Source organism: Somniosus microcephalus, chromosome 4, assembly GCF_052327205.1.
Source record: "Somniosus microcephalus isolate GS21.2 chromosome 4, FLI_Smic_1.0, whole genome shotgun sequence".
Lineage (NCBI taxonomy): Eukaryota > Metazoa > Chordata > Chondrichthyes > Squaliformes > Somniosidae > Somniosus > Somniosus microcephalus.
Window position 1 is genome coordinate 117,589,101 of NC_140990.1, and position 23,381 is coordinate 117,612,481.

General features: G+C 48.6%; 1 protein-coding gene across 1 annotated transcript in view; it reads right to left on the reverse strand.

Annotated features, from left to right (window-relative positions):
• Positions 1-4,195: 4,195 nt before the first annotated feature.
• Positions 4,196-23,381, reverse strand: part of LOC147119698 (targeting protein for Xklp2-like) — a 48,121-nt gene continuing 28,935 nt past the window's right edge. The window contains exons 3-7 of the mRNA XM_085984136.1: positions 15,984-16,079; positions 13,418-13,557; positions 10,037-10,188; positions 6,415-6,592; positions 4,196-5,579 (exon numbers count right to left, since the gene is read on the reverse strand). Of these exons, the coding sequence (XP_085840262.1) occupies positions 5,527-5,579; positions 6,415-6,592; positions 10,037-10,188; positions 13,418-13,557; positions 15,984-16,079 (619 nt within the window). The 3' untranslated portion in view covers positions 4,196-5,526. The remainder of the gene's footprint in view (positions 5,580-6,414; positions 6,593-10,036; positions 10,189-13,417; positions 13,558-15,983; positions 16,080-23,381) is intronic.

The window sequence follows — 23,381 nt, forward strand, 5'->3', positions numbered from 1 at the left end:
TGTCGAATAAAGACATAGTCTGAACTCATGAGCTCTGTCGGGATGCGAGGCCTCTGCCCGTCATGCTGTGAGGTTGGGATGGGCAGGAAATTCCTAGCCGCCTCCTGATGAAGTAGGAGCTGTGGACCACGATTCGGTGTGCGGAGGGAGAAAATCACCTGGCACCCTGAGTGTCTGGCCATAAACCAGTTCAGCCGATGAAGACGAAAGATCCTCCTTTGGTGCTGTCCGGAGGCCTAGCATCACCCATGGGAGCCTGTCCACCCAGTTGGGTCTCCTCAAGTTGGCCGGATTTACAATAAGGCCGTGTTGGCTGAGTCGGGCGAAAAGTGTACGTAAATGTGCCATGTTAGCTGTCGTATCCTTGCTGGCTATTAGGATGTCGGCCAAATATACAAAAATGAAGGGCAGGTCCCGTAATAGAGTCCATCAAACGCTGGAATGCTTGCGCTGCGTTTTTCAGATCGAATGGCATGCGGAGAAACTCAAAAAGGCCGAACAGAGTGATGACTGCTGTTTTGGGGACGTCTGGAGGGTGCACCGGAACTTGGCGATATCCACGAACGAGATCCACTTTAGAAAATAGTGTTGCCAGCCAGATGTGCCGAAAAATCTTGGATGTGGGGAATAGGGTACTTGTCTGGTGTTGTGGCGTCGTTTAAGAGTCTGTAATCCCCGCAAGGCCGCCATCCGCCGCCTGGTTTGGGTACAATATGCAGTAGGGAGGACCAAGGACTGTCCGAACGCTGGATGATTCCCAGGCGCTCCATGGTCTGGAACTCAGCCTTTGCAGCTTCTAATCGCCGTGCCCGAGCATAAACGGGTGCTCCGGTCATGGAAATATGGTGCTCCACCCCGTGCCTTGTGCTTGCAGCCAAAAAAGTGGGCCTGGTGAGCTCCAGGAATTCGCCGAGCAGGCGCGTAAACCCGTCTTGCGACAGAACCGCACAGGCCATGGCGGTGCTGCGGTGGCAGTGCACTGCGTGGAAAGTGGACGCATTAATGAGTCAGCAGTGTTGGACGTCGACCAGCAGACCATTGGCGCAGGAAAAAAAAATCAGCCCCCAGGATGGCCTGCGAGACATTAGCTGTAATAAAGTCAGACAAAACGCTGACCGGCGAAGGTTAAGTTTACCGTCTGTTTCCCGAATGTACGCATGGCAGTGCCATTTATTGCCACGAGGGAAGGCCCCTGGCCGCCGGATAGTGGGTCCAGCTTTGAAGCTAGGAGGATGCTGCACTGTGAACTAGTGTTGCACAGGAATCGTTGGCCCATAACGGAATCCGTAACATAAATGAGTTTGCCCGCTGAGCCCGGCGCCATAGCTAACTTGCTATGCTTTTTAGACCTTGTTGTCCGTCCGGGAGGACGCAGGCTTGTTGGAGTGTTTTTTTTCCCCTTGAGGGAAACTGCAAGGAGGCCGGCAGCAGCGAGCTTTGGTGCCAAAACGGGCATGGTACGCGCACCATCCTGCTGGGGGAGGGCAGGGATTCACTCGCGTGGGGGGGACAGGCGCCTCGTGGCTCCACAACATTGCTGAGTAACAGTAAATATCTTGTCTGCCTGTGCAGCGAGTTCAGCACCGTCTGTGATGGCAGTGTGGGCCAAGGCCACCTGAACAGATTCGGGAAGCTGGCAGAGGAAAAGCTCACAGAATACAAAAATTGGGGTTCCGCGCCCAACAGCGTGAGCATTTGACTCATCAGCTCCGACGGTTTTGAGTCTGAGGCCGGGCATGGAAATAAGCTTGCGTGCCCGCTCCGACTTAAGATCAAATACCTGTAGCAAACGGGCTTAAAGTGCTTCGTACTTGCCCTCCTCCGGTTGGCTTCTAAGGATGCTGACGACCCCCGAGGCCGTGGCACTGTCGAGAGCGGCAACCACATAATAACGGGTCACGTCTGCTGTGACCTCCCGGAGAGCGCACTGCTTCTGCCTGGAAAAACCATGCTGTTGGATGCTGTTCCCAGAACTGCGGCAGTTTAAGGGCGACGGCGTTTGTGTTCATCCTCGAATGAAGTTATCTGCCAAGATCGGGCTCACCAATGTAGGAACAGAGGTTCCTATCTGAATAAAAGGTATTCAACTCGATGAATCAAATCAACAGGTTTTAATGAACAACAAAGTTAACAGGGAAACTACAAAGAGGAACGGTACACAGGTCTAGTCAGCTTGCTGGGTATTCGACGACTACTGGAAGATTCTGGAAGCTGACGTCATGACGTTCTTCACGGCACTGGTGGTCACGTGATTGGCGTCATGACATCGAGTGCAGGAAAACACAATACAGTAGTTAACAGGCAGTTTAAAAGGTGCAGTCCACGGCTGCACTACACTAGTTGAAGGGATTATTACTAATTGTTCTGAGACCCTTGGTGGCTCCGCCACAATCACATCTTTCTTGTAAAATCCAACGATTATAGACCCAAACTGCTGAAATTTATCAAGACAACCCCCTCAACTCAGGAATTAACCTAAAGAACCTTCTCCGAACTGCCTCCAATGCAAATATATCCCTCCTTAAATAAAGAGAGACCCAAATGCCATTAAAGTCAAACAATTTGCCTTTATATAGCGCCCATAACAGTCAAACGTCCCAAGGCGCTTCACAGGAGTGGCATCAAACAATTTGACTTCGAGCCACAGAAATATTAGGACACGTGACAATAGCTTGGTCAAAGAGGTAGGTTTTACAGAGCCGCTTAATCAATGAGAAATAACCAGAAAGGTGGAGGGGATTAGGGAGGGTGTTCCAGAGCTTAGGGCCTAGGCAACTGAAGGCACGTCCGCCAATTGTGGAAGGATAAAAATTGGGTGTACAAGAGCGCACAGATCTCAGTAGCAGAGAGGGGTTTTAATAAACAAGGGTGAGAATTTTAAATCGAGGCGTTGCCAGACCGGGAGCCAATGTAGATCAGAGGTCACAGGGGTGATGAGTGAAGGGGACTTGCTGCGAGTTAGGATAGTCAAAAGATTGTGGGTTCAAATCTAGGCTGATACTCCAGTGCAGGACTGAGGCATTGCTGCACTGTTGGAGGTGCTGTTAAACTGAGGCCAGGCCCGCTCTCAGATGGACGTAAATGATCCCATGGCACCATTTTGAAGAACGAGGGAGTAATCCGCGGTGTCCTGGTCAATATTTATCTCAGTCAAGATCACTTACGGATTATCTTGTAAATTATCACATTGCGGTGCGCAAATTGACTGCCGCATTTTCTACAATACAACAGCTCAAAAGCGCTTTTAGACTGTCCCGAGGTAGCGGAAGGCGCTATATAAAATGAAAGTCAAATAAGGCGCCGAGATTGCGAATGGTCTGGTTCCGCCTCATCCAAAGCCGTCAGGGGGAGTGATGGAGTGGGTTGGCAACCGCAGATTGGGGATTCAGTCTGGCCAGTATTACAGGAAAAATGTTTGAGCATATGCTTGATGTCAGACAAGCAGCGTGACAGCTCAGTCAGGAAGGTTCGAGGGGTACCGCTGCGTATCGTCAGGGTAAATGCGATACCGGCACATTTGACTGGGAATTGAATCTGGCGGTGCTGGGCCGGCAGGTGTCCACCTGTATAAAGGCCCACGCACACCAGGGGGCGCAGGCGGTTCGCAAGCGTCTCTGGGATCACCTGGGCCAGGCCAACCAATGACAAAGGGGGATTCCCATTGTGCTCATGGGGATTCCATTTACGTAGGGAACCCTCCACAAGCAGAAAAGAAATCCTCAAAAATAATTAAACACTGAAGTAAAAGTAAATCAGGTTCAAAATTTATTACCATGTAAACAAAAAAAACTTTAACCAGGAAAAAAAATTGACCTAATTTTAAATGTAAGCCAATGTAAATAGTTATAAAATTTGTATTTAACAATTATTTAAAGCCTTATGCAGTTGCAAGGCGGCGCAAGGGTTTGGTGGGTATGGGCTGGGCAGTTGTTGGGCGAATCAGAAAGTTACAGCACGGAAGGAGGCCATTTCAGCCCATCGTGTCCGTGCCGGCCAACAAAGCTATCCAGCCTAATCCCACTTCCCAGCTCTTGGTCCGTAGCCCTGCAGGTTCCAGCATCCCAAGTGCACATCCAAGTACTTATTAAATGTGGCTAGTGTTCCTGCCTCTACCGCCCTTTCAGGCAGTGAGTTCCAGACCCCCACGACCCTCTGGGCGAAGACATTTCCCCTCAAATCCCCTCTAAACCTTCCCCCAATTACTTTAAATCTGTCTCCCCTGGTTTTTGACCCCTCTTCTATCCACTTTTAGGCCCCTCAATTTTATACACCTCAATAAATGCCCAACCCTGTGCCAGCAGAAGTGAATTTCTAGCGGATGGGCACCATTGCATGTGGAAAGCTGGAACTTGTGGGGCGCTTATGACTCCATACGCACGCTGCCAGCCCTGTGAAATCCTGCAACATGTCGATGAGAAGGAGCGGGGGGCAAGGAGGTCCAGCACTCGAGGTAATAATGCTTCGTTATTAAAGGTTAAAGGCAGGTGGCAGCAGCGGTTCAGACTGATGATTGAATATGGAACACTGACCGTGCTGGGACTGGGGACCCGAGTCCTGAGTTAGCCCATTAAACTCGGTGAATCGGCTGGGCCTCCATTGCCAGCGGGGCGAGTCCGTGAACAGGAGGAGCGGCCTAATGAGGCCAGGTCCGCAGGAAAAGAGGGAGGGGGGCAGGAAAAAAAAGTCACATTATTCCAAAACTGGACATTCCCGAAATCTGTTAATGCACCACGGGATATTCGCAATACAACACGATCTAACCTAGAGTTTAACGAGCTCCGGCCCAGTCTCATTTGCTATTCCTGCGACAGCGAATTTCACTTCACCCGGAATAAGCTAGGCTGTTCAAGATCCAAACACCGGAGACCAGGACCTTACGTGGAAGGTCTTTATTAAGTACAAACAAGTATTAAACATTAAAACCAGATCCATACATGTACCGAGTTTGACAATCCCTGGCCACTTACTGCCCGGCTCCCCTGGGACCACAGTCCCGCAGTAACGGCCATCAGCATCTTCGAAACCAGATACAGGGAAAGGAGATTTGGATTGGGGAAGATTCCCCTCTGGGGGTCAGGAAGAGCAAATCTTGCAGATTAGAGACTCGTGCATCACTATTCAAACAAAGTTAAACATTTCTGATCCAATAAGGTCAGCGACTGATCGAATCGGCCGGGTGAGCGCCAGCGGAGGGCGGATCGGTCTGAAGAATGAATAAAATTTCACTGACCCGCTGAGACCCCGCGTGACCTTGGAGCAGTGAAATAAACCCCGGTCTTAAAATGTTACATCGCGGGCGCTGCCCCGTTTTCAAAATTTCAGCTTAGAAAACAGTTCCGCTGCCTGGTTGGGTTTTGACGAGACACTAAACCGTACCGGAATCATTCACTGACCGCATGATGAGGATTATACCGGCGGCAGTAGTAAAACTAAAACATGGAAGAGTTTTCACAAAGGAGGCCCTTGGATAAGACCGGACTGAGCAACGACAAACGGACACTGATCAGGAAATTCCGGCTCGACTGCTCACTGATCCCGGTTTCCACAGTCTCCCTTTAGCCTCAACCCGCCTTGTTCATCTGTAAAGTGCAGAGGGAAAGAGAAACGCGGAATTCAGTCTCAAGACAGTGACTTCTGACTAGCTGGACTCACCCCGGCCCCGCTCTAATAGTTTGTGTCCCGGACAGCCCGCGATAGACCGAGTCAGTCAGCAGGACCCGAGATCTTCCCGTTCATGTCGCAACCCGCTGGGAGAAGGGATATAAATCCAGGGTTTGATGGTTACCCGCGCCCACCGTTATTTCAGTCCAGTTTAAACAAGCTTCCCTTCACCCCGTTCTTTGTACGTTAATAGCACAAAGAGAGCAGATTGACAATGAGGAAGAGTGCGGGCCCGTTCATCCCCGACCTCCCTCCAATTACCCGTCAGGGAACGAGACTCCAATCCCCAGGGTCCTGTTGGGAAACAAACGGACGATTCCTGGGTCTCAATGTCCAGAGCCGGGAGCCATTAGTTGGCAGAGTCTCACAGCTCAGACGCTGTCAGTTTAGCTCTGGGGTCAGATTCAAATCCAGCCCGGAGTTGGCGAGGCCTCTCCCGGCTCGAAAAATACTTGGGCCTCAAGCCATTTCTCAACAGGCACAGCCCCGCCGGAGGCCCTGGTCAGAGCGGCAGATTCCGATACTAGCTCGGGCACCGCGTTGTTCGGGTCGGGCAGTAAGAGCTGGGCGTGTCCAGAGATGCTCGAACAGGCCAGTGTTTGGGGGATCAACGTTCAAATCGGTTCTCATTTCAAGGTTTATGAATTGAAGACTATGGGCAGAGAGCGCGGAGAAGGCGGGGGGGGCGGGCGCGGGTGGAGGAGAAGAGAGAGGGCCTCCGAGAATGGTCGGGAGAAGAGCCGACTATAGTACCTGGTGTCTCCTGGCGCCTGGCCCGCTTGCCGCCTCTCGCTTGTGTGCGATGTTCAAACACGTCAATGTACTCTGCCATCGAGATATACTGCCCGAGAGCCGCATCGTTGCACTCCCTTTTCCTGGGGCAAGACAAGTTGAACGGCCTTGGCACGGTGCATCCTCTGGTTGTGTGTGTCTGGAATGACAGTAGCGTTAGTGCAGAATCTCAATCTACTCTGCCAATCCCAGGATTGATATCAATGCATACAATGTCTTGCACCTTCTCCAAGCCCAATACATCCTTCCCGAGGCGCGTTGCCCAGAACTGAACCAAGTTCTCCAGAGGTGGTCCAAACAGAGCTCTGTACAACCAAGGACTTCCACTGATGGCCTTCACTCGAGGAAGCCCAACATCCCATAGCCTTGTAAAGTTATTTTGTACCTGTCCACTAGTTTAATGATCTGCTCATGTGCCTCAATCTCTACTCCTTCAGTTCCTAGCTGACCATTTATAAAAATACTCGGATCCAAGTTCCTCAGGGTCTAAAGTGGATGACCTCACTTCCCTACATTAAACTCCAGCTGGCCAGTTTTGCTCGATCAGCGACCTTTTGAAAATTGCTGCTCCCACCTACACTACTAACTGCACCATTAAACTTGCTCTCGTCAACAAACCTGGATATACGGATCTCTATTCCTTCATCCAACTCATTGAAAGCGAGAAGCTGACGCCCCAGTACGGATTCCCTAGGGCAACCGCCAATTTGAGTACATGTCCAGTAGCCCTACTGTCTCCTTTTCCATGTGCTTTCATTTATGCCAACAGTCTATTTCGTGAAACCGTAAACCAACGCCTTCTGAAGTCCATATAAATAACATCCGTAGAATTACAGAATCCCCAACGCAGGAACAGGCCGCTCGGTCCTACTGCTGTAAGCTACACAAGAGCTTCCTTCCAACCCTAGTTCATCAACTCCATGGGTAGAACCTTGTATTCCTTTCTCCCTCGTTAATGTAGCTGCTCCTTAAATGCATCTATACTATTTGCATCAACTACCCTCGTGATATCCAGTTCCACATTCTATCAAGTAGTTCTTGAAATCTTAGGGACGATCTTATGATCTAGTTTTGGGTTCTCTCCAAGCAGACACATCTGTCTAGTTGTTTCCCCCAAAGCCCCGCATAACTGGAGACTTCCATCAGGTCACCTCAACCCCAGCCAGTTAGTCTTTCCTGATGGTGCAAGAAATTGCATGGATGAGCCTTCTCTAGTGCCTCATTTTTCAATAGAGATCACGTGTACAGTACAGAAAGTCCTATACAAATTAACCAGAACTTCTGCTCTTCAATTATTTGCTTCTAGTGAAACCCAGAGTTTGGTTTGTATGCGCTCTTAAACCAACCGTGCTGTTGGTACTTCTGATTTGAGAATCTGTTCGAGAAATTCTCCTCTACTCCATTTCAATTCTTGTTTACCAAGGATTGCGGACTCATTTCCTTACCAAGAGGCACCAACTCATTTAAAATTAATTTCCATTCAAATACATTTACAACGTGACCAAGAAAAATAGGCAAGCCAATTACCCTTTACAACGCTATGGTGGCTCCGTTGTCCAAGTGCTCAGTCAATCTACCACTCATGTCGTAGAGATTTGTCAATCTTCAGCCTCCATTAGCATTCTTAGATTTAAAGGCAATTAATTCTACAGTTTCCTCTTATTATTTCGCAAGTCTGCCATTTCCTTATACTCAATTACAGCATGGGCTTCATCTGCTCAGATTATGGCACCAATCAATTATTTACGTTTATATTAGGAAAAAGCAGGTGGTCATGAGTGACGTGCGCCCCCTTGAAAATCGGTAAGTGAAAATACGGAAATAGTGGCCATGTTGAATAACGCCAGACATCAACGAAATGTGGACTCAATGAAAGCAAACACAACAGTACTGGGGAAATGAATGGCACTAAGTGACAAATTCCAGGACCCAATGGCTCCCATCCCAGGGATTTAAAGGGAGCAGATAAGAACATGCCAGATGCGCCAACTATGATGTTCCAAATTGTTCTCGATTCAACAACTATTCCTTTAGTGGGAAAACTGCATGATACTCGCTATTCAAGGAGTGTGAAACCAGGAATTAGAGCAGTTAGCCTAACACCTGTTGTGAAATTACTAGAATCCAAGGATGCAGAGACTAAACATTTGAAAAGTGGCAGCTGATCAGAAAGCCTACATGGATCTGTGAAAGGCAGGTCAAGCCTGACGGAGGTGGAGTCGGAGGAGGGTCTATGGAATGCCAAAAGGCATTCGATAAATTCCTCAAGACTGTTTGCTAAAAGTTCAAGCTCATGGAATTAAAGGCAAATCATTAACCTTGTTAGGAAATTGGATGAGTGGCAGGAGACAGTAGGGATCATTGGCAGGATGTAACTAGTGGTGTCCCACAGGAATGTGTTGGGCCTCAACTATTCACTATTTATTAACTAAATGGGATAGAAAGGCGCATGGGCAAATCTGTGGCAAATGGATTTCAAAGCAAGTGTGAGGTCGTCCACTTTTGAATGCAGGATAGATCAGAGTACTTTCCAAATGGTGAAAAGCTAGTAACAGTAGAGGTCTAAAAAAGGCCTCCCGCCATGTACATAGATCGTTAAAATTTCAGACAGCTACAGAAAATCAAAAATAGCTAATGAATGCTGGTCTTATATCTCGAGGATTAACCAAGGGGGAAAGAGGTAGAAGTTATGCTACTGTTAGACAAAGCCCTGGTTAGACTACACCTTTAGAACTGAGCACAGTTCTGGGCACCACACCTTAAGGATATCAAATCAACTTTTATTGTCATTGTTAGTGCACAAGTGCAGTACAACGAAATATAGGCTTGCGGTTCCTGAGTGTACATTTAGATTAAGACATTTAAGCATTCAACATACATTTGGCTTGTAATACATTAACAACCATAATAAAGTGCATTGGCAGATGTGCAGGCTTTAGAGTTTATTTGTGGAGTTCAGTAGGATGACAGCCCTGGGAAAGAAGCTGTTCCTAAATCTGGTACGTACGGGTACGTATATTGGCTTGGCCTTGGAGGGAGTGCAGTGTAGGTTTACCAGAATACCTGACTGCCAAGGGTTAACTTACGCGGAGAAATTATACAAACAGGAGTGGTATTAGCTGGCATTTAAGGTTAAGTGGATTTGGTCGAAGTTAGATATTAAAGCGAACTGAAGGTAAAGAGAAACTATTACTCCTGGTTGGAGTCTAGGACTAGGGGACATAGCCTGTTGGAACCATACCTTTCAGGGGTGAAGTTAGTAAACGCTTCAACATAAAATAGTGTTAGAAGTTTGGAACTTCTGTAAACGGCAATTAATGCTGGGATCAATTGTTAATTTTAAATCTACGATGGATAGATCGTTAGCCAAAGGTACTAAGGGATATGGGGCAAAAGCGAGTATATGCAGTTAGGTCAAAGATCAGCCATGATCTCAGAGCAGAACAGGTTCGAGGGGCTAAATAGTCTGCTCCTGTTTATGTAGGCATCAGGGCTTTGAATGAGAAACGGCTCAAGGTATCTTGGAATTCCTCAGCATTAAATGGATGGTGAAATGTTACCGTGGTTCTCGGTGTTCACTCACCGAGGGCGGGTACTTGCGGAGATCCTTGATGAAGTGCGACAGTTTGTACTCTTGGTCTGATCCGAACTCCCGGTGACCTTCGGCTGGCCTGTTTGTGTGGAGCTGTATATTGATCGGCCTGGTGAGCGGGATGGAATTCCTCATGTTCTGACCTGAGGAGATCACAAGATTGAAGGCGGCATCGGATAGCTCAGTCCGCTTAAAAACCCAACACGCATTTGCCATTTCCACACTACCGATAGGTACTTAACAGACACTGCTCCATCCAAATTCCCTCCGGTTTTTCCCCCCCCCCACACAAGCACCTCTTTACCCGGTCCCAGGTATAGCTACAAATTTGCCATTTTTACATTGAATTGATGAATCCAATGTCTTCCTGTAGATTAACCCAAGATGGGAAAGGCATCAGGCCTTCCCCAGTCTGCCCACAAGACCCGATACTCACCTTGGACCCTCAGCCTGACTAGCAAGTGCCCACTGTATCCTTCACCCAAGCTCGCATTCTCGAGATTCTGCTAAAAACAAACTGAACACTAATATGAGACATCATGGATGATTAAAGCCACAAGGGAAAAATGAGGGTAAGGAAAGAGGCATACATTACGTGGACAGCAAGGAGAGAGCATAAGGGAGAATACGGCGAGATTAGGAGAGAAGTCAACAATTAGGAAGGCAAAGAGGGACTATGAAATTAAATCAAGGCACATGTAGTAAAATATTTTAGACAAGCTAAAAAAGGGAGGTGGGAATGGGAATAGGGCCACTAAGATGGACAGGATAATACCACAGGCAGCGATAGAGAGATGGCAGAAATTAAATAATTACTTGGCTTCTATGTTTACCAGGGAGATAGAACAGGTGGACATGATGCTGGAAGGCAAAATTAGAAATGTGCATTGAGATATTAAATAAACTAATCAAACTAAGGAAAAACCTGGTTCAGATGGGTTACATCTGCACATTTTAAAATAATCTAGGGAAGAGATAGGCTCATACTACATATTTAGTAATTCGTTAAAAATGGTGGTGCCAGAGGACTGGTGGTTAGCTAATATACCTATATAGGAGAGATAGAACATGTCCAGGGAACTATAGACCAGTCAGCTTAATGGTGGTAGGAAATATAAATGGAATACCTACTAAAGGAGAAAGCAGAAAATCTAGAAACGCCAAAAAAAGTCAACATTGATTTCAAAAGGGAAAGCTTGTTTGTTCAACCTCTGAATTTTTTTGAAGAGGCAACAGGGAGAGCAGACAAGGGTGATGCAGTAGGTGTAATTTATCTAGATTTGCAAAAGGCCTTCAAATAAGGTACTACATAAGAGACTGATGAACAAAGTCAGAGAATGCAGAACAAGGCCAGAGAATGCAGTGTCAGGGGACAAGTAGCAAAATGGATAACTAGCTGGCTTGAGGAAAGGATGGACAGGCTGGGTCTCCTTTCTCTTGAAAAAGAGACAGCTGAGTAGTGACCCAAGAAGTCTTTAAAATTATGAAATGTTTGCTAGTGTAGATAGAGTGTTTCCACTTGTGGGGAAAGAGCATAACTTAGAGGCCATCAATATAAGAGTCAAGAAATCAAATAGGGAATTCAGGAGAAACTTCTTCACTCAGTGGTGAGAATGTGGAACTCGCTACCACAGGGAGTGGTTGAAGCAAATAGTATGGATGTACTTAAGGGAGAAGGGAACATAGGGCTACAGATGGAGTTAGATGACAAAAGACAGGGGGAGGCTCAAGTGGAGCATAAATGGACTGGTTGGGCCGAATAGCCTGTTTGCACCACAGCCTATAATGTAATCTCTGAACCTTTTAGTCAACCTACAGTTTGTCATGTGGAATCTTCGATGCATATTGGAAATCTGGGTGTCTCTCCTCATGGATATCCCTGCTTCCCACTTGCGATATCACTTCTCCAGTCACCGCCAAAATTTAAAAGTTGCGGGATTTTCACTTTCTGAACCCTTAACAGAAAGTCCACAGCAGGAGCTGAAGAGGTTGCTGTAGTGCAAGTGAAGACGAACAGCAAGAAACATTCTATAAAACTGGATACATCAGCAGAGCAAGGGGACCATTTCAGAATTAACAGGAGGGCGTTTGAAGTGACGCAGCTCAGGAGGGCACAAGGTCAATATTCAAGTTCTCCCAGAACTTGAGAAACGGGCCACCGATGTGGTGCTGATTAAGGCCCAGGACAGTCTCACGCCTTGGGGCAGAGTTGCTGGACTCTGGCAGAGCATCAACGACAGCAATTCACTGGCCATCATCCATCTCGGAAGAGGGCAACACGAGGGACACCACTTGACATGTCAGCAGCTCTACATTGGAATATGGCAATGATCAGGCTCAGTGATGTGCCCGCTCCTTCATAGAACCATCTCACAAACAACCACTTGGGCAAGATCCTGGAGGCCATTGATAGTGGGAGCCCCCACCCAATGTTTTCTCGTGGACGATCATTTATCCTAATAGATTTACGGTGATCCGGTGGCCCAAGTGTACTGCATGCCACTAGCCAGAAGATGGACCTGGATTGATTATATTCTGTGTTCCTGACAAAGATCCTAAACAAATGTGGAGCTGGACGCAACCCAACAGGGATGCAGCTGAAGTGAACTTGAAAGGATGAGCTGGAGTTAAAAGCCCAAGACAGAATGGAGCGGTGTCGTTTGGCTACTGCCTTATGTATCGGCACAGGAAGAATGATCCAGGGCCCCAGAAGGAATTGAGGCCACTCTGAAGTCACTCCGTGCCAGTGAAAGCATTCAGCGCTATCCATCCCCGGGATGCTCAGCAGGGATGTGGTGCCACGCCATCCTGCTGGGAAGAAACTTCCGAGTGGAAGAGACAATACAGATACAGACGACTGGTGACTCCAAACTCAGATTCAAGAAGCCGATCTTCAAACGGACCCAATTATTAGCCTCTGCCGCTGTGTTAAATACTAACCATCAGCCTCTGATCAACTAACTGATGGAATTGGCTAATGGTCCGGGATTCTTTCCCTTGTAGAACAGACTTTCAGATGAAACTGCTGACAGTGGCAATCATGAAAAATGAGCTTTTAGAATGGACAATGTTTGGAATCAAATTGAACTCTATAGATGATCGCAGGTAGCTCAAATCGAGATCATCGCAGGTAGAGCTCCAGTTGTAGAAACAGAATCTGAATTACTTAGAAGGCAATGCAACCTACGCACCAGCCTTCTCCCCATAGTTCAGTGGGTTACAAATAGCCTGTGGACTATCTAAGGCCAGCCTCACGAAATAGCATTAATGAACCTTGCATTTCATCTCTCCAACACTGGCTATAGACACCTCCCTACAAAAGGTACACCTGGAATCTCTTCCAAATCAGCCACGCGCAACCAACCAGTTTACTTGTGCCAGCAATCGCGAGATGCATCATTGCTTCGTTGAGCCGCCTGTGCTCTGCCGTCTCCCTTTGTAATCGAGCGATTGTCGACATTTCCCGCTCCTCCGAGCTCATTGGCCTCCAGTATACATGGCTCCTGGACCGCCTAGGGGGTAAAGGGAAGCACAGATGTGGTTAGTTCACCCAGAAAAGCGGAGTTGGCAGTTAGTTCACGCAGGCTGGCCAACACTACAAATTAGACAGTCTATTCTTCATGAACTTGATTCGCACCAACAATTCAAGCTCTCCAAAGAGAAAGAAAGTTTATTTTAAGACCTGTTTTATAAAGCTCACGTCCCAAAATGCTTTAAAACTCGGAAGTGTAGTCACTGTCGTAATGTAGGAAACGTGCCAGCCAATCTGAACACAAGCTCCCACAAATAGACGAGATAATGTTTAATCTGATACTTTGTTTAACTTGTCCCATTACCACCTCCTTTTGCCTTGAATATCTGAACCTCTCCTGCCTTGTATCCCATCACAGACCTTCCCCTTTGTTCTTTCATCCCCTCCCCACTTTCCCAGCCCCTGCAGTTGCTTAAAAGTCTTTTCCATTTCCTGCTTTTTTCCAGTACTGACGGAAGGTCATCGACATGAAACGTTAAATCTGTTTCTCAGATGCCACCTGACCTCCAGCATGGTTTTTATTTTATATTTCCAGCATCTGCAGTATTTTTAGATATCTGTTTCACTGACGTTGATTGATGGAATATTGGCCAGCACACCGCGGATAACTCCTGCTGTTTTAGTGCCATGGGAGATTTTACGTCCATCTGAGAACAGACAGAGCCTGGGTTTAATGTCTCATCTGAAAAGGTGAGCACCAGCAACAGTGCAGCACTCCCTCAGTACTGCACTGGTGTGTCAGCCTAGATTATTGTACAGGTTTTTGCAGTGAGACTTGAAACCACAACCTCCTCACTCAGGCGAGGTTGCTCCCAACTGAGCAGCAGCTGTCTCCTCCCTGCCTCACTCCCACAAAAGTGGCGAATTCCTAAGAAAATCCAGGTTCAATTAGCACCCCAACACCAGTAATTTACAATGTGCGCAGGAATTGGGACAGGTGCCAGGACCTGAACTATAGGGGGCTTCACTGGAGTCATGAGTCAGCTGGTGATCATCCTCTAGCCAGGTCTCGGGCTGTTTAACTTCAGGGTTATTCGGAGGGAAAATGTCCTCCAGCATCGAGTGAAGGCTCAAACCTTCGGGGTGAGCGAGACCAGCTCGGAGTCCTGTAGACTTCCTTAGCACAGGTCACCCATTAGCGGGGCTGCGATAGCTAATCTGGCTCTGAACTTCAAAAATCACCAGGTCGGCAATGGTCACTTCTATTCCCAGTCCTACTTCCCCCTCGGCCCCAGAGTCACTGGAAGGTCGCTAGTTCCTGGTTAGATAATTGAACTGCGCAGGTTTGAGCCTCACGCACAACAGACAGGGAGCCAACGCCTCAGAATCAGATTTACCAGACCAGAGGTGACACTACACTGGAGCCATTCCCCATCTCCACTTATTCTAAATGGATAGTGGGGACACCTGATGGTCCAACACTCCGCTGAAGCGGTAGAAATCAGGTCCAGACTAAGGAATTAAGCTTCGATCGGTTTTAATTATTAAGTGGTGCGTTTAACCCAGGGAATGACTGCAAGAAGCAGCGTGAATTTAGAAGCAGCATGAATTTAGAATTTACACAGGTCTCAAAAGGCAATATCCGGACACTGACTTTTGGGCGGCATGACTTCACTTAACTAATCCTGATGAATCCGAAACTCGAGGTTTGATTTGACAGGAGAGCAGTTAGCACGGGTGACAACAGCAGATAGAGGCTCAATGTGGTGAATCGGGATTGATGGAAATCACAATCCGAAGTTTACGGTACAGAAGGATGCCATTCGTCCCATCATGTAATGTCGAAATAGCCATCTAGTCTAATCCCACTTTACATCTTTTGGTTCGTATCGTTACAGGTTACTACACTTTGTGCATATCCAAGTACTATGTAATTCGATGAGGGGCTCTGCCTCTACCACCCTCAGGTAGCGAGTTCTAGGCCCCCCCACCCCACCACCCTCGGTGAACATTTCTAAACACCTCTAAAGACGACTTTCAATCTGTTCTAGTTATTGACCTCCAACTGCAATAGGTCCGTCCTATCCACTATCTAGACCCCAGTTTATACACCTCAATGCAAACCACCCCAGCCCATCCAATCATTCCTCATTGCTAAAGTTCTCCAGTCCTGTCAACATCCTGGTAAATCCCCTTGTACCTTCTCTAGTGCAATCACATTTCCTTTAATGGCGACCCCAAAGCTGTATGCAGGGCTCTAGCCCAACTATTAGCAAGGGAAACAAGGCAATCTTTCCCTGGCCCCCATCAGACCCGGGACCGCGAGAAAGAACAGTTGCAACAGGAGCCATGCATTTATCCCACTGATTCTCGGTTAAAATGCACCGCCTTAAAAAAGTCAAATCATTGGGGAAGCTGGACACTGAAGGAACAAGCCCAGTTCGGACCGACGTGTTCGCAACTTACTTGAGAACTGTGGGAGTTCGAGGTAGAGTCAGCTTGGGTCTCCGGGGGATCACCACGTGACCTCGAGCACCTCCCGATTGTTGGGCTGCAGCAAGCCTGCCGGGAGAGAAGGCGATTCATTTAACATCCAATTATCTATCAGAGGGAGACCATCTTCAGGCTGAAATAAGGAAGCGTTATATGGAACCAAGTGAAACCTGTTGGTTATTAATACCACATTCAGTTAGTCCTGACTGTGGGAGTTAACTACCTGGTGAATCGGCCACTGTTCTGGAAAGGAACTCGAGCTTAATTTACCGGACAAATTACTGGTGAAGTCTAGATATGAGCAACTGGCGGTGGGAGAAATTACGACCAAGACCAGCCAGTTCTCAAAAGGAGACCAAATTGGGCAGGTGGGAGAAGTCAGCCGATTTCTGGCCACAGTTTAAAGAGGCTCAATGAACCACAGCCCCGGCTCCCGGGATGTAACCAGGCTGAATTAACAAGGCGAGTCTTCAAACAGCATTCGAGCTGACTGTTCCACTTGCAGCCAGTGAACTGTGAAGTGAGGAGCCGCCAGAGCAAGGCCGACAGTCACGATATCCAGAGAGTAGTGAGAGTCTGCGCCTGTGCCTGTTCTTTCGGCGTGCAATCCATGCACTTTTATCCCTGCAAGCATTTATCCAGTTCCCTTTAAGGCTACTGTTCAGTCGGCATCCACCATCCCAGCAGGCAGTGCATGCCAAAGACTAACCACTCGTAAAGTTTCTCATGTCGCCTTTGGTTCTTTTGCCAATCACCTTAAATCTGTGCCCTCGTGAGCTACCCTTCAGCCATTGTAAGAAGTTTTCTAAACCCTTTGATTTTAAACACTATTAAACAGCCGATTAGCCTCCTCGGCTCCAAGGAGAACCGCCCCAGCTTCGCTATGCACGTAACTGCAATTACTCATCCCTGGAACCATTCTGGTAAATCTCGTCTGTACCCGCAAGGACTTTCATATCCTTCCTAAAAGGTGGTGACCAGAACGGGATGAAATACTCCCGTTGTGGCCTAACCAGCGCTTTATAAAGGTTGAGCATAACTTCTTTACTGAATACCTCTATTTATTAAGCCCAAGATCTCATATGTCCTGCCACCTTCAGGGGCCTATGCACATTAACTCCCAGGTCACTCTGTCCCTACACAAGTTGCGCCCTTAAGTGTATATTGCCGCTCCCTGTTCCTTCTGCCAAAATGCATCACCTCACTTAAATTCCATCTGCCACTTGCCTTCCTATTCTGCTAGCCTTTCTATCTCTTGTTGCAGTCGATTGGTTCCACCCTCATGGTTTGTCATGTCTGACATCAAGTCTTGCAACTCCATTTTACCCGGGCCAGATCCTAATCAATTCACTGAAAATAGCCCTCCATAGCTAGACTAAATCTTACCATACTATGATAAATATTCGAGATGCTCGCCAAATGTTACATTCGCCAATTGATCGAGTTAGTTCCAGGACTACATCCAGCAATGCCTCCTTTCCTCTTTGGCTAATAAACCTGAAATAAATTTCTCTTGAGCACACCTGAATTCCCTCCTTGAAAAAAAATCATTGCCCCATTCCGTAGAGGGAGTTAAAGTGTCCCATTATCACTACTATCGTTCATGCATCTCTAGTTTTTGAAAAATCTGCCCATGGAACTCCTTCACTATTTAATGGCCTATAAAATACACCAGGTAGCCCAATATCTCCACACTGTTTCTCAACTACAATCAAGGATTCTGCCTTTGCTCCTAAAGGACATTTAGAATAATTTCCTCAATCAAAACTGCTACCCTTCGTGCTTGGTCCCCTCCCCATCTCTCCTGAAGACTTGGGAATCACCATATGAAGCATCCAATCCTCACATTTGAGCCAGTTCTCATTAGTGCCACATATTCGTGGTTTTTAGCGCCTGCAGCTCACCAACCTGTGCACACATGTACTCCAAACCTAACTTGGACTTTATTTTCTATGATCCCACCCAATTCTGTATTTCTAACTAGAACTCCGTAGTGTACATCTTATTTCTACTTTATAAATACTACATATTGGTGCCCAACCATACTGCCGAATTAGTTTAAACCCTCCCAACATTTACAAACTTGTCCAGAAGTATTGGTCCCAGCTTTGTTCTGGTGCAAGCCGGCCTTCTTGAACAGGCCCCTCCCGCTACAGAACTGCTCCCAATGTGTCAGGGTTCTGAAGCCCTCCCTCCTGCACAATGTCTCTAGCCATTCATTCACCTCCCATTTCTACTCACAGGATGTGGCACTGGGAATAATCCAGAGATTGCTACCTTGGAGGGTCTGCTTTTTAAATTAATGCTATGTTACATTTCTGGCAGCAACAATCCCCCCTAAAATCCATGCTAAACCAGTTCGAACCCCAACTCAACGAAGCAAATCACCAATCCTTCGGTAGTCACCGGGCGGCGCAGGGGGAGTACAGACAAGCCAGATCGTATCAGGCAGGGTCTTCAGAGATCCTGGATAATTCCTGGAAACCCGAACTCATTCTTCACATTGAGCCTGGTCTTCACGGCCAGCGCGGAGACTGAATGGTGACACGGCTAATCTAAAGGACTCCGCCGCTGGAGGTTGAGGGAGACTCGGCATTACTTACCCGAGGCTGGGCCGGATCCTCAGCAGCGAAAAGTCGGCCGTCGGTGGACCGTCTCCTAGCCGCCAGCGAATTTACCGTGTTCGGGGGAGTGGTGGGGATTCCAGCGCTCGACGCTCCGCCCTCTGCACAGACAGGAGGAGAGAGGCAGGAGTTTAGGGGATGGTATATACAAGAGCTCTGACCGCCCCGTGATACTGAGGCCAAGCCGGTATTCTAAGCAGTCTACAGCCATTTTCACAAACTCCAGGATCCGAGTCGGGATTGAGCCCTCGATCCCACAAAAGACACGCCCCGGAGTAGGAATTCGCAGCCCTTCCTTGTACAGAGGGTGAGCGGTTAATAAAGGAACGGGGTAAATCCTCGGCCCCCAAACCTTCAAAATCACTCGCTCGGGTTCGCTTGATTTTAGGAGCATATATACAAGCACCAAACAGACCCATTCGTAACTCGTTATTAGGTTTAAACGGCGGGCGCTCACGGGGCATCGCAGGTTGTCGTCACAAAAGCAAGTTGCGCTGTAAGAGGATTCTACGATAGACACATCTTGCATCACAAGCCTTGAAAAGGGATCCCAGCCCAGCGTTAGAGAGACAATAACCCGAGTCAGAACAGTTCTTCATTCTCTCCCAATCCACTTCAGCAAAGGATGACGACATGTCATTCTAACCCAGCCGGTTATAATCCTCCGGGAACTTCCAGCCCAGAGACTATGCGGCAGGCAATGGGTTCGGTCCCAGTGAGAAGTTGAACAGTCTCCGGGCTCGGTCTGTTCACGGCAGTAATTTGAACCCAGCCTGGTCTGTGGGTTGTGAGCCCAGACTCCCGAGAGCCTGGATTGGAAAGATCACTCGAGTGGCCCACGTGAATAACCGGGTAGGTCACCGAGACAGAGGCGGGGAAAAGTTTGAAAAGTAAACGTCACATCGAAAGTGTCTAACCCGGCAGTACCAGGTTCGGTGCAGAAAGTGAAACATTATTCGGAGAGATGACAGTACACAGGGCGGTAGAATTTGGGAACTCATCCGCAAACAATTGATAGCACAAATGTTAAATTGAACTCAAAGATGTGTTAACCAAAGGTATTCGGGGATAAGGGGCAAAGGCCGGAATGAGTTAGGTCACAGATCAGCCATGATCTCATTGAACGGCAGAATATTGCTCGAGGGGCTAAATTGCCGCCTCCTCTTCCTGTTGTCCTATAGCATCGGTTCTGGTCAAAGTTCAGATTTTCTTCGGAAATAAAGACTTGCATCAGTATAGCGCCTCTTCGACCGCCAAGCGTCTCAAAGCGCTTTACAGCCAAAGCAGTACTTTTGAAGTGGAGTCACTGTCGTAGTGTGGGACACGCAGCAGCCAATTTGCACACAGCAAGCTCGCACAATGATAGTGCCCAAATAATTTGCTTTAGTGATACTGATTGAGGATAAATATTGGCCAGGACATCAGGAAGAACTCCCTGCTCTTCAACCACTGTTAGAATCTTTTAAATCTCCGAGAGCAGACAGGGCCTCGGTTCAACATCTCACCCTCCAGCCAATGCAGCACTCAGTCCTGCGCTGGAGTCTCAGCCTAGATTTTTTTATGCTCAAGTGTCTGTAACGGGAATTAACCCATAACCTTCAGGTGTGGGCGGTACCAGCAGAACCACAGCTCGACACAAGTTGATCAGTAAAGTGGGCATTAAACTCCGCTCATCATGACCGAGTTGCAGATGGACCGGGTTTAATTTGTTTTCTAATTAATTGACCCAGTTTGATTACAAATTAAATGGTACAATACCTTGATATATTTCTCACAGAAGTTTGCAAAGTATTTTCCAAATTTACCAAACCGTTAAGGCCCAGCAAGTGAACTAGTGCCCCGTCACAGCTCTTGAGAGCAAGGGCCCCTCCAACACCCAACTGGCAAGGTAAAAATTCTACTCACATCTAGTTCCTCTCTACAAACCCAGAGTAAGATTAGAGAGTGGAAAGATGTGGGGCAAGCCATTAGATCTGGACTGAGATTAAACTCCACGCTCACATCACAACTTAAGTGACTACACTTAATGTGTTATTGGGCACAAGGTGCTTTGGGACATCGAGGTCATGAAAGACGCTACATGAATGAAAGTTTAAGATTCTTAACACCATTAGAAAAGAGATCATTCTAATAGCCAGGAGACATTAAACATCCAGGACACCGAGTGAACCTTCTCCAGACTCGGCCGCTAAACCAGGGATCTCCCAAACATCTGGATTTCAGAGACCGAGTGAGTAGAAAGAAAAAGCAACTTACCGGAATCGCAGAGTTCTTCCCGTTCAATCAGAGGGCTCACCACAGCCTTTGGAACGCCACATCTCCAAGGTATACAAGGTAAATTGATTTTGGCACCACTCTCCATATCTGCTAGTTTTACACCGAATGACATTTAATCGGATCTGCATCAGAAGGAGACAATCAGCTCAGTTAGGAATGGCCATTAACATATCTTGAAGACACGGTAATGTGGCAGCAAATAGAGGAAGGTGAAGGAGGTTCAGAAATGATGGCGGAGCAGGCTCGAGGGGCCAAGTGGCCTATTTATGTTCTTCTGATTGCAGCGCTGCACTCCCGGCCGTACTTCAAGCAGCCGAGACCAGGAGACCACCCCAAGACCTGGAAAACCAAACACGCCGGTTAACCAGCGGCTTATAAATAATTAAATAAGAGATTACAGCAACTATCTCAAACATCATCAGCACAGAAACTGCTCCAACTTCAACCCGAAACTTTTGGGTCCCAACTAAACACAGAAGGAAAACAAACAGAGCAGGGAGAGAAACAATCGCCCGCTCACTAAAACTTGCTCTGCTGTAACTCCAGAAACTACTTCCAGAGAATATCAGGTCAAACCTCGCTGGGCGTCTCTCACCTCTGTGTTTACCTCTCTTCAGCCCACAGCTCTGCTTTATACGGGACTCTAACCGTGCGTTGACCAATCAAACCGCAGCTTTAATCAAATCCTTGTGACCAGTGACGTCGGCATTTTTCTCGTCCAATGGGTGTCCGTGCTGATTGAGAGACAGCATCTTGTCAGGTCGCATGGGATTGAGTGGAAAAGGCGCTGCGAATCGAAACCGATCCTCAGTCATTGGGTCTTTTTGATGGACCAATAAGGGTGAGACTGGGTTGCCCCCCACAGTTATCAAACAACAATCATCGCAACAAGTGCCTGTTGGGAAGCTAGCCGCAGATTTAATAACTTTTCGGTCCTTCGGGACGGGAAGTATGCGGTGTGCTTCCTGCAAGAAACCCACACCGTTCCGGGAGACGAGGCCACGTGGCTCCTGGAGTGGCAAGGAGGGGTCAGCATGAGTCACCTCTCCACTGTTTCCAGCGGGGTGGCTATCTTGCTGGCCCCGCATTTTCAGCCGGAGATCTTGGGGGTCAAGGAGCTCGTGCCGGGCCGCTTGCTTCAGGTCACTGTTCGCCTGGGGGGCGTGCCACTCCATTTAGTGAACGTGTACGCCCCTGGGGCCGGTGCGCAGCAAGCGCGCTTCTTTCAAGAAGTGTCCACTCTTCTGGGCTCCATCGACGCGGGCGAGTGCGTCGTCCTCGGGGGGGATTTTAATTGCACCCTCAATGCAAGGGACAGCACCGGTGGCCTGCAAAGCCCGGCGGCGATGGAGAAGTTGAAGGACCTGGTCGGGTCCCTCGACTTGGTGGATGTCTGGCGTAATCTCCATCCCGACTCCAGTGCCTTCACTTGCGTGAGGCCTGGGAGAGGAGCGTCCAGAATCGACGGCCTCTACATTTCCCGGGCATACGTCTCCTGCGTTCCGGCGGCTTCCATGCGGCCGGTGCTGTGCATGGACCACCACCTGGTGTGGGTGGAGCTCGTTCCGCTGCGCGCGCGGGGGGGGTCCGCTTACTGGCACTTTAACAGCCTGCTGCTGGAGGACGTACGGTTCCGGGATTCGTTTTGTCGGTTCTGGGCTGGCTGGAGAAGAAAGCAGGGGGGCTTCCCCTCCTTCAGGCTATGGTGGGACGTGGGCAAGGCTCACGTCCATCTCTTCTGTCAGGAGTATGCGAGGGGGTCGACCAAGAGGCGGGAGGCCTGGGTCGGGCGATTGGAGAAGGAGGTGCTCGACCTGGAGTCCCGTCTCGGTCAAGTCGGCGAGGACCCGGCCCTGCGGTTGGTGTACGAAGAGAAGAAGGGCGTGCTGAAGGACCTGCAGCTCGTCGGGTCCCGAGGCGCGTTCGTGAGGTCACGGATCCAGTTCCTGCGGGACCTGGACCGCGGCTCCCCCTTCTTCTACTCGCTGGCAAAAAGACGGGGGGTCCGTAAGCAGCTCTTGGAGCTGCTGGCCGACGACGGATCTCTGGTCTCGGATCCGGAGGGAATCCGCGTGGAGACCCGTGCCTATTACGGGGCTCTGTTCTCTCCGGATCCATCCAGCGAGGATGCGCGCAGAGTTTTGTGGGAGGACCTGCCGAAGGTCGGCCTGGAGGGCGCCGAAAAATTGGACGCTCCTCTGAGTCTGGAGGAGCTGTCCGGCGCCCTCCGCCAGCTCTCCAGGGGGAAGTCCCCGGGGCTGGACGGGCTGACCGTGGAGTTCCACAGGGCGTTCTGGGGCGTCCTGGGGGGCGACTACGTGCGGGTCCTGGGGGAATGTCTGGCGACCAGGGAGATGCCCCTCTCGTGGCGCAGGGCGGTGATCGTCCTGCTGCCTAAGAAGGGTGATCTCCGCCTCCTCAAGAACTGGCGCCCGGTCTCCCTCCTCAGCACGGATTACAAAATCTTCGC